Below are 11931 nucleotides of genomic sequence, written 5' to 3' on the forward strand. Positions count from 1 at the left end.
TTCATAGCCCTAATTTGGAAGCACTCACAAGTCACAAGCAACTCTCTCACAACACTTTCTTGTTCTAGACCAAGCAGATAGAAAATTGAAGGGGAAATGGTTAATTAAATCCCACTGGACAAATTGAGCTTAAGCTATTCCTACCAATAAAATAGGCAGCATTGTTACATGCCTAAACAACATGCCAAAAGTTGTAGGACGTTGAGATGGATGTGAGGCAAAACTAGGAAGGATAAATTAAGGAATGATCATATTAGAGCTGATTTGAGAGTTGCCCCAATTCATGATAAGCTCCGAAAAAATCGTTTGAGATGGCATGACCATGTTCAACAAAGGCCTAGGGATGAGCCAATAAAGAGGAGTAATCAAATTTCAGATTAAAGGAACTAAAAGAGCTAGGGGAATGCCTAAAATGACCATCGAAGTAGTAAGGGAAGACACGCATAATTTAGGTCTCGTCCCAAGTATGACCTCAAACAGAGCCGATTGGAGTGCAAGGATCCATGTAGCCGACCCCATTTAGTTGGGATAAGGCTGAGTTTGTTGTTTGTTGTTGAATATATCATCATTCTTATCTAGCCCATATCCTCCGTGACTCTTACTCTAGAAACTATCACCTAGCAGCAGGTAGCCCTTTCTAGCCGGTTTTACTTCAAGGTTCTACTTGGCACCAGTATCTTTCACTCTACTCCAGCTAGCCCTTCTCATGACTTCAGCCCAAGACAATACTAAACTCTACCACCAATTGTTACGTACCTAACTAAAACAAAAGTCCAATGACCATTGACATGCATCAAATGAAGCCCATTTAACCATTGGATTAATGGTTAAATCATAAACGATACCATAAAAATGTCATGCCTAGTGTGATACACTAACTTGAATACATCATGGATAGCTAACACAGAACAAAATACATGTCAACAATGACCAAAACATCAAACTCATTACAGAAGAATACCACCGTCTACCTTAGCTATAAGGTCCGATTCTGCCATAAGTTCTCCCAATTCACCTATGATGGCATTAGGTCCCCTAAGCTGCGCAAATTCTTCAGCAATCATCTTCGCTGTCCAATTTGCAAATCCAAAAGAATACCCTCACCAATAATTACAATCCATATAAAAAACTAAATTTAACAAAACATAACTTAAGAACACCCCTTTAAGGAACCAATATTAAATCAAATTTAATGGTTACCCCAAAGTATTACCTCGGGAAATACAGTAATCTCGGTGAGCATTTTGAGCGTCTGGACCATCCAGGAGCTTAGGATCTCGATACTGTTCGACCTCATGATTCCTATTACTTTCTCTTGCCTCCATTGTCACAAAACTGTAGAAGAGAAAACACTCTACCCGGCACCGTTGCTTTTGGGTGCAATTTGGAAGTGGTGGTTGTGAGTTAAGAAACAACCCTAGCAGGTAAGTGGGTCTCCTCAATCTCCCTCGATCTCTCTCCCATTCTCCACCCTAGTTTCTCCAACACCATAGACCATTTACCCCTTTATCCTCGATTTCTTGCTCTCCCGATTACCCTGCTGAGCTACACCTACACCCCACCCACGAAAATCCCACGAAAATCCCTCTACCTACTATCGGAACCGATTCTCTTTCACGTAACAAACACCACCCGATTCTCTCTCCTCTCGCTGAGAAGCCCTCTGTCTCCGATTATCCCTCTCTAGTGTGAGACGTAACTACCCCCGTTTCTCTCTTTCCTTGCCGAGAATGCCTCTTCCACCGAAACCGGCGGTGGGCGTTCCTTCAGTGGGAACTGCCCTTCACCAACGCTCCCTACGCTCCCTAGAGTCCGTAAGGTATACATCACTCCTCTCTATCTAGCAGACCACCTCTGTTCTATTTATTTGCATTGCATGTGCGTGACTTTGGTCATATGGGCTTTAGTCCTTTCGCTGAGATTGTCTCCATTTTCTTATATTTTATTACCTTTTTACATGGACCCTTTTGTTTTTTTATGTCTTTTATTTTTTGACAATGAAAAATGTCAAACATTTAAAAAACTAAAAAAAAAAAAGAAAAATCCAAATCAAACCCCCTCAGAAGTGCATGCCATGTGGGATGTGGGGTCTTACATGGTCCTAGGGTTCACCTTGTTTTTTCTTTTTTCCTTTTAGAGTCCTAGAACCATTCTCATCCATTTTCGTACATAGACTGTGTCATCTATGCACATGATCCCAATGTGCCCTAACCATCTGGGCAATCCATGGATGGATGTAAATAAAGTTTTGATCCTCTAAAGATTAGGGATAATTTGACTGTCAAATTTAAAGTGAGGGAAAAAGTTTGACATGAATGGTTTAATTTTCGATAACATTTTTCTATAACTAATATATTTCTAAATTGTTAAATGATTCAAGTTGTAGGAATCGGGTGATTCAGGCCAATCTAGATTGGTTAGAATCAGAACGCATGATCCACCCGAAGACTATAAGATTTAAAGAGTACTTGGAAATTATAAATTATGACCTAAGAGTTACAATATTAAATATTATTAGCGGTCACGAGTTTGAGTCGGGAAACAACTTCTTCATGAAGCGAGGGTATGGATGCATACATTATGACTCTCCCGAGATTCCGCAATGGTGGAAGTCTCATGCATTGTACATGTATGGATTTTTTTTTCATTTGTGGACTTTAACATAATCATCGAAAAACTAACAAAACCAGAAAATCGAAGATTACTCTCACAATATTAGGATTATATCTCTGTAAATGAGAATTACATCTTGATACATCTCCTTTTGTTCCTTGAGTTTAAATTCTAATAAAATATACCCTCATCCAAAACAGCCAATACCTATAATTAAATCATTTTCTTATTTTTATGTCTGTTAGGTTCATTTAATTGGTGTCTTAATGATTGAGTATAGTCATGAGATGAGATTGTTCACTAATGACTTTACTTGTTGAGAGTTCTTGGGTTAGAATAATCTCATAACCATCATAATATGACTCCATCTCTTCAGCTAAAATTTGCCAAACCAAACCACCTCCAATTGTTCCCCCACTCCTTGCAAAGTTGTAGATGCTATTGTAAGTGTTGTTCAAGAATGAATCTCTAATACTAATACTGAATCCAGGATGTTTCTTTGATTTGCCAAATTCAGCAAATACCACTGGCTTCTTCAATACCCCTCTTGAGTCTGCCCAGTGATTATCCATCCACCTTTGTAGGAATGTCAATTGCTCGTTGTTGCTTTGTCCCGGTAACCTACAGAGATTAAAGAGGTTAATGTACAAAGATTTGCATCTTTAATGAAGAAATTTTCTTATTTACACCTCTTAAGGTGTTATTCCCCCCCCCCCCTTCCCCAACAATAAGGTGTTAACCCTTTTAGTATAGCCCACTTTTTTTTCCATTCTATGTCGGCAAATAAATATAGTCATTTTACAAAAATAAATAAATAAATATTACATTAAAATGATAGGTTTTCAATTTTTTGAAAACCTTAATTACCTTTACATTAAATATTATATTAAATAACTTTTAAGAATAAGACAAATGATAATTACAAGGAGGTCTCAAGTTCTAAAACACTACAAGTGTCAGTCAAACACTCTTTGAAACTTTTTACCAACAAAGTGGTGAACTATGAAATTGTAACCTTCTTTTAATAATTGCCCGTACACAGTATTTAATGTAGGGGCCAAAATTGATTTTTTTTTTTTCAAAATAGAGAAAGTTAATTAATACAATTTTAATGAAATATTTATGTAAAATGTTAGAATTTACCCTCATCGAAAAAAAAAATTTATCATACTAAAAAGGGCAAAAAAAAAAAAAAAATTAAACTTACGATTTTTTTTCTTTTCCTTTTCACTAACCTAGGTAACAACAAGATTTTCCCTTAATTAATTCATAATTAACGTAATCCCAATTTGTAACACTATTACTGCCTATAGAGGGATAATAGAGGATTCTCAACTTACCAAATATCTGGATATGCATGTATTGTGGCAAAATCAATTTCCTTTATGAGATTATTGGTAATAAAATCTGTTCCAAATTCATAACCATTAGGATTGATTTGCTTCTTCTCTGGGGTTGAATCTCCATAAAAACCTTCCATCCCTACCTCAAGCAAGTGTTTATTGTCAAGAGACTTCACATGTGTTGCCATTTCTTGAATCCAAACCTGTCATATTGAAGACAAATAAGTTAAAAAAGAGAATATGTTTCCATGTTTTGGGTTGCATCAGTTACAACAGTGTTAGAGGCTCACATTTAATAATTTTCCAGAATAGTCTACTTTGCATCGTGGTTCATTCATGAGCTCCCATGCCATGACTGTTGGATCATCTTTATACACAATTCCAGTTATGGTGTTCAACCTTGTTAGGACTCTCTGAAACATAATTCATTCATATTAGATAACCAAAATACAATTCATATTTTTCTATAATTTTCATAGTTTGAAAATCAAGTTTTGAGTCAGGTGAGTCACCCGAGTTGAGTTAAAAAACAAATAAATAAATAAATAAAACCTGAGTTATGAATCATAAAGACTTATCTAGGCTTAAGAACTGGCCAAATCAAGTCTACGTTGGTCCTAGTTTTCATTGACTCTGTGTTTTTGTTCGAGTCATGCAAAATACATAAAGTTTGATCTACAACAAAAAAAAACCCTATAATATGATATATATTTTTTCCCATCTTCTTTGCTTGTTTCTTCCCTTCCCCCCTCCCCCCTCCCCACTCCCCCCTCCCCCCCTTTTTTTTTTGTTTCAGGGCATGTTCATTTCCTGAGGTTGGTTTGCTTTGTCCCGTGCCTGTTGGGCTGGCTTCTGATGGATAAGGTCGGCCTTTGAGTTTTGTTTGTATCTGTTTTTCATTTGTTTTAATATAATTTTCATTCATAAATAATAATAATAATAATAATAATAATAATAATAATAACAAAAGTAAATAAAAAATAATAATCTATAATCATGCCTTCTTTTTTCCTTCTCACGAGAGAACCATAACCTCACTACCTTGTCACTGAAGGAGAAGAAGGAAGATCTAATAAGGGGGAAAAAAAAAAAAACATGATTCACCTGATCAGGTTTGACTCACTCAACTCACCAGGTTTTTTTTATAGAACAAGTCATAGTCCAAAAACCTGATTTTCTAACTATGATTAATTTTACCTTAACATGGTTCTTGTAGTACTCCTTCACCATTGGATTTGTATAAAAATCATCATCATCACTAATCTTCTGTCCAGCACTTTTTCCCCACTGAACATATTGTGGTCTACCTCCATAGTCATTGTAATTGTTCACCAAACTCAAAATTAAACGAATCCCATACTTTTGTGCTTCCGAAATCACAAAATCAAGTGCCTGAAAATTGTTAAACAAATTCCAAAACTGGTAAACAATGGTGTTCATCTTCACCCACAAACACAAACACAAGCAGAAAAAAAAGAAAAAAAAAAAATCTTTGGAATATAACAGACCTGGAAAACCTTCTCATCATAGTTCCCGGGAGATATCTGTAATGGCCGGTAGCCGCCGTCACTGAAAGCCCACGTCCTGCAAACAGTGAGGCCGGCGGCGGTGGCATCCCGGAAGACATTGGAGACCTTGTACCTCTCATTGGGGTCAGCTGCAACACTCATCATCCAATAGGAATTAAACCCATTAAAGAAGAAAGGAGAGCCATTGAGAACAAACTGGGTATTTTGGGTTCCAATGAAACCTCCAGAAGGAACTGTAGCTTCACAAACGAAGGCTAAAAGGATCATCAAAGACCCACAAATGCAGTTAATCCTACTGAAGAAGAAAGCCATTGGATTAAGAGATGAGGAGACTTACTGGGCTTGGTTAGTCTATTTATAATGTGCTTTTCTTTCCATTTTTTCGTGAACATTAATGGGTAATAATATGCTTTGAAGAGAAAGGAATTTGCAGACATAAGGTTTGCTAAATTTAGTGTAGGATTTAGCAGAGATTAATTAAAACTAAAGTAGTGGAGGGTGCGTGAGAAGGGAGAAGGGAAGAAGAAAGGTTGGTTGGGCATAGAAACGTAAGGAGGAGGAGGCCGTGAAGATCATGACTATGACTTCCAGGGTTCACGGGTCAGTTTGGTGACACCTGCAATACAGGTGGGTCATTTGATGACGTAGTTTACTAACAATTATACCTAAACCGTTTCTACTTTCCATTTCAAATGTCACCATTACTCACCATTAATTTCTCTTAATTTTTCTTTACAAAAAAAAAAATCTCTTAATTTTTAATTCCTTCCTTTTAGAAGGTGTGAGTGACATCTTTGTATGAGTATTAGAATGAGACACCTCATTTTAATTGCCTCTTATATTTATTCTTAAAAATTATTTAATTTAATAGATAAAAGTGCTAAAAGGGCTAAAAAGGTTAGGTGCAATTTGTGGGAGATGATATGCATAGTATGTGTCTAGTATCAAGCATGATATCGGATAGAGCTTATTGGATGGTTAGGATTTATGTAACTGATCTTATTTAGTTGAGAATATTTTGACTTATTTGGCTGTGCCTATGTCCTTTAACTTTCATTTCTTATTTCTCTTTTCTCATATATCATTTCTATTTTTTTATTCACGTTGCTTTCAAAAAAAAATTTTTTGGACCTCAATTTTTCCTACTTTGTTTTGCAAGGGTCCATGGTAGACCTGATTTAGTTGGGATAAAGCTTAGTTTGTTATAGTTATTATTGTTGTTGAAGTTTCAAAAAATGAAAAAAAAATAAAAAATTAATGCATCATTTATGTGAAATGGCAATATTTATCTTGTTTATATAATTAAGAAAATTATTTTATACAAAAATGACAAAAAAGTAAGGTTACAAATTTTTAACACCTTTTGAGGTTTCAATAAGAAAATTCCTTTCAAAATTCCCCAAGTAAAATCAGGAATACTTTAAGAACCATACCAAATCTCTTATCACCATAGATGCCCGTATATAGTTTTTTTTTTTTTTTTTTTTTTTTTTTTTTTTTTTTTTTTTTAAGGTTTCATGAGTGTTCAAAATACTATACCTAACCCTTATTATATAAGACAATGGGCAATTAAAAGACATGTTTAGGTTCTAAACACACTTATAGAGGTGTCATTTACATACTCCCTTTAATTAATGGACGCAACTTGTTGACACTTAAGTGGTGAGTCATAAAGTTGTAACATTATTTCAACAATTTCCCTTGTCTTATTTAATGCAATATTTAAGTAGCGTTGGGTTAAAAAAAGATTATCAAGAACTTGAAACTTACTTAATGAAAAATATAATTCAATATTTATGTGAAATGACATGTTTTTACCCTTATTGGAAAAAATGTATTACACTAAAAGGGCAAAAATGTAAGTAGAGATTTTTTCTTTTTTCATTCCAAATATCAACATTAATTTCTCTCAAAAATTTCCCTTTCTTCTAGGGAGTGTGAATGACACCTTTGTTTATATGTTTAGAATATGACACTTCTTTTTAATTGCTTTTTATCTTACATTTAAATGTAAGATTAAAAAAGAATTTTCAAAAAATTGAAAGATTTTAATGCAACATTTAATGTACTTTTATGTAAAATTATAATATATACCTTCATAAGAGAAAAAAAGTGTGTAATGCTAAAATGGCAAAACCGTATGTTACAAATTTGTTTAACACCTTTGGCACCCAATAAGAAAATCACATTCTTCTAAGAAATGTGTTACACTAAAAGGTCAAAAATGTAAGTAGAGATTTTTCCTTTTTTCATTCCAAATATCAACATTAATTTCTCTCAAAATTTTCCCTTTCTTCTAGGGAGTGTGAATGACACCTCTGTTTATATGTTTAGAATATGACACTTCTTTTTAATTGCCTCTTATCTTATATTTAAATGTAAGGTTAAAAAAGAATTTTCAAAAAATTGAAAGATTTTAATGCAACATTTAATGTACTTTTATGTAAAATTATAATATTTACCTTCATAAGAGAAAAAAAGTGTGTAATGCTAAAATGGCAAAACCGTATGTTACAAATTTGTTTAACACCTTTGGCACCCAATAAGAAAATCACATTCTTCTAAGAAATGTGTTACACTAAAAGGTAAAAAATGTAAGTAGAGATTTTTTCTTTTTTCATTCCAAATATCAACATTAATTTCTCTCAAAATTTTCCCTTTCTTCTAGGAAATGTGAATGACACCTCTGTTTATATGTTTAGAATATGACACTTCTTTTTAATTGCCTCTTATCTTATATTTAAATGTAAGGTTAAAAAAGAATTTTCAAAAAATTGAAAGATTTTAATGCAACATTTAATGTACTTTTTATGTAAAATTATAATATATACCTTCATAAGAGAAAAAAAGTGTGTAACGCTAAAATGGCAAAACCGTATGTTACAAATTTGTTTAACACCTTTGGCACCCAATAAGAAAATCACATTCTTCTAAGAAATAAAATAAATAATATTTTAAGAACCAGATCAGTTCTCTTTGTGCCATAAATGTCCTTGGTTTTTGTTTTTTTAGTTTTTTTTGTTTTAGTTTTTTTTGTTTTTGTTTTTTTTTTGTTTTTTTTTTGGGTGGTAGAAAGATTCTCTGAGTGTTCAAAGTACCATACCACATAAATCTTATACCATTCGCGAAAGATTAAATTTTGAAGTGGGTGAGTATCATGGAAATTTTTTCTGCTTCGTGTAATCGCATGCTTTGAAATGGAATAATCCACTCCTTTATGGGTTCGAAATAACCCCTTAAGTTTTAATATTTTCAAAATAGCACTTTTAATTGGAGTGAGATTCTATTTCGACGACGCCTTCGCTTACGAGCAGCAAGAAAATTTCCACTTCCCGGTTTATAGGAAATTTTTTTCCAATAAGTGATATCAGGTTAGACATATCAGGATCGGTATTGGCACTGCCTTTTAGCAATTACTTTCTATTCTTGTATTAACTAGGGTAAATCTGTCTATAAAAAAAGTATAATAAAAAAGAAAGATAAAATCATCCGATTCAACTCAATACAGTCGATCCATGTTAGTATCAATATTGGCCGAGACTGATACCATTTTTTTAAACTGTGATGGTATCATGTTTTAGCAGCCCTATTACCATCCTGGCTTTCATATTCTTTTGGGACCCAAATCCTCTGTGGTGAGCAGCAGTGAAGATCCCACCTCAGCCATTGAATGTTCATTGCCGCTCACTTCCTCCCATAAAAGATTTTTATGCATTCTTTTAGGAATTTTTTTTTTTTAAACCACTATATATACATTAGGAAAACTCCTATACTATTACCCTCTAAGGTAAGTAGGGGTTTTTGTGTCTAGGTCCTCCACTCCATGGACTTGGTTTTTGTTTGGGAAAACTTCGAATGGGCTGTTAGCTATGGGCTTTTGGCTTATAGCTTTCCAATACTAATAGATACTTCCCCACAAAAAGGAAAGAAAAAGAGAACTGTTTACATCTACTAATCGCTTAGATGGGTAAGATTTAAGGGTGTCAATTCGTTCGGTTCCAATTAATTTGTTTGGTTCTAATGTTCTAATTCGGTTTCAGGTATAAAAGGTAGAACGGTTTCAGGTATAAAAGGTAGAAAATATAATAGAACCGTTTGGTAAATCGTTCCAATATATAAAATCCAAACCAAATTTATCCGAAATTGGAAGTCCCATGTGCTTTGGAATCGAAACTGATAGATTGTCCTCTTTCGAAGTTTGAATGTAGTCAGTTTCCTTTGTTTCGTTTTTTTGGGCATGGTGAAGGGTTTCAGTTTCAATTTTGTTGTCAGTTTGAGTTACTAATTTTGGGCTAATTGCGAATGAATCTATTGCTGGGCTTCAACCATGGAATTTAGAATCAAATTGACTTGCGAAATAAAACAGATTAAACAATTTTTTATAGTGTAATTTCCGCTACAAAACACTAGAATGCATATAGAAAATGCAATGACAAATCAGTTTTAAATTGGTTTGGTATGTATAATCGGTTCAATATTATTGTTTTTTATCGATAAGATACAAGTGTTGCGATCTAGTGGTCAAACAGTCAAAACAACCACTTGACATTCTCAGGGTAAGACTGTGTAGTTCTCGTCCCCTGGACCTTGCACATGCGAAAGCCTTGTGCAATGGGTATGCCCTTTTTTTATCGATTCAAAATCAAACTGACTCATATAATACATTTTTATTTATAATACCAAAATCAAACCAATTAATAGATGGTATATTGAATCTAATTTAAACGGTTCAATTGGATTACGATGAATGATTTCAATTTGCAATTGGCACCTTTTGTAAGAAAAGTTACACTCAACATCCAATTTAAACTAGGATCAAATAAGGTTAAGTAATTAAGTAAATCGATACCCATAAGCGTAAATATGGAGATCAGAAATACAAGGATGAAGCAGGCGAGCAACCATGTTCACATACAGTCCCAAAGAAATCAGCCAAAAGGTGAAAGCTGAGGGTGTGAAGCATGATTTGAGGAATTGGATTGGATCGACTTGAATTGATCAAATCTGATCAGTATTGGCTGATGCTCATCTCAATTCTTGGTTGAAACTATATCAATGGATCCATATGGCTGAAGGGTGAAAAAGGTACAAATATATTTTTAAATGAAACTGGGTGTATTCCTATCTGACCCAACCATTGTTCGCAAAAACATATACTGCTCTTTTACAGTAGTTCATACTGACCTATGCAACATTTCTTATATGTGAACTGTATTGGGGTTCAGAAGTGCATCTGAACTTTACTAATCAGATATCTAATCATGTGATCATTTTTCAAAAAAAAAAAAAAAAAAAAAAAAAGGGATTTTATTAAGGGAAAATTATATGATTATCCACTTTTGGGTTTGCCTTTACAAAACTATCCACTTAAAGTTTAAGTTAACGACCAAAATTAGATCTGGGTTTACAAAACTGCTCACAGAAAGTTTCAGATAACAAAAATACCCAAAACCCGGTTTGGGTTTACAAAATTATCCAAAATAGTGATTTATCTTCTACATATAATTATGTACTTTTTATAATTGAAACATTGAGTGGGTAGTTTTGTAAACCCAAACTTAATTTTGGATATTTCTATTAACTTAAACTTTAAGTGGGAAGTTCTGTAAAGGGAAACCTAATTTTAGATATTTTTGTTAACTAAAACTTTTGGTGGATAATTTTATAAAAGGAAATCCAAAAGTGGGTAATCATGTAATTTTTTCTTTTATTATTCTCATTATTGCTACTTTGTTTTTGGTGTTCTTTTCAATACATAGATATTTGCAATTTTATCGATTTTCTTTGTGAAGATTGCTACTTACCATTTGTCTTCCTTGAGATGGCTTATGATGAGGTTTTGTTAATGTGATATTTTAAATTGCAACTGTAGTTCTGTATCACTTATTTTAACCTCAAGTGGGTAATTGAGTTGACAAGGGACCTTCGTCTCAAGAAGTGTGCGGATCTGAGTTCGACTCCTCTTACCTCTTTGGGATCACTCACATGGAGGTGTTTAGTGCTCTTTATTGCTTTCAGTGAAATTTAAATGGTTTTTCATTAAACCTCGGTATGACCCAGACCATGCGATTGTAGGATCAGTATAGACTTGTGGAACTAGTCACTCCAAAGGCTTGGACATCCGTTGTTAGCCAAAAAATAAACAAAATATGTATCACTTATTTTGTTCATTGCTAGCCAGATTTATACAATACAAAATTTTCAATACTGTTGTTGCTACTGATTGATGTGCTTGAGTTAACTTTTGGTACTAGAATAAAATTCTTTGTGCTCACTTATGTGTGTGTATATATGGTGCTACTTGTGGTTTGCAATAATAACCCACACTACACTTTTATCAATGTTTCACAAAAACTTAATACTACTGTTTTACCAATAGTTCTCTCCAAGCCCGTAGTGGCAAGAGTTAACCTCTTGAAAGATGAATAATAGTCCTTCAAAATTTT

The 11931-nt window shown here is 33.7% G+C and overlaps 2 protein-coding genes across 3 annotated transcripts in view; both read right to left on the reverse strand.

Moving 5' to 3' along the window:
- The window catches only part of LOC122073759 (26S proteasome regulatory subunit 8 homolog), a 42126-nt gene extending 40119 nt beyond the window's left edge, over positions 1-2007 (reverse strand). The window contains exons 1-2 of one of the 2 annotated variants that reach the window (XM_042638385.1): positions 1214-2005; positions 972-1069 (exon numbers count right to left, since the gene is read on the reverse strand). In XM_042638385.1, coding sequence (XP_042494319.1) covers positions 972-1069; positions 1214-1325 — 210 coding nt within the window. In that variant the 5' untranslated portion in view covers positions 1326-2005. Of the gene's footprint in view, positions 1-971; positions 1070-1213 lie in introns of both variants that reach the window. The other variant, XM_042638386.1, reaches the window with a different exon arrangement.
- Positions 2008-2694: 687 nt separating this feature from the next.
- On the reverse strand, positions 2695-5891 carry LOC122073758 (mannan endo-1,4-beta-mannosidase 1-like). Its single transcript, XM_042638384.1, has 5 exons — positions 5465-5891; positions 5154-5348; positions 4247-4369; positions 3954-4159; positions 2695-3234 (listed from the first exon to the last, which is right to left on the reverse strand). The coding sequence occupies exons 1-5, from the start codon at positions 5795-5797 to the stop codon at positions 2877-2879; spliced, it is 1215 nt and encodes a 404-aa protein (XP_042494318.1). The 5' UTR covers positions 5798-5891; the 3' UTR covers positions 2695-2876.
- Between the last annotated feature and the right edge of the window lie 6040 nt (positions 5892-11931).

The sequence above is a fragment of the Macadamia integrifolia genome, chromosome 3, assembly GCF_013358625.1.
Source record: "Macadamia integrifolia cultivar HAES 741 chromosome 3, SCU_Mint_v3, whole genome shotgun sequence".
Taxonomy (NCBI): domain Eukaryota; kingdom Viridiplantae; phylum Streptophyta; class Magnoliopsida; order Proteales; family Proteaceae; genus Macadamia; species Macadamia integrifolia.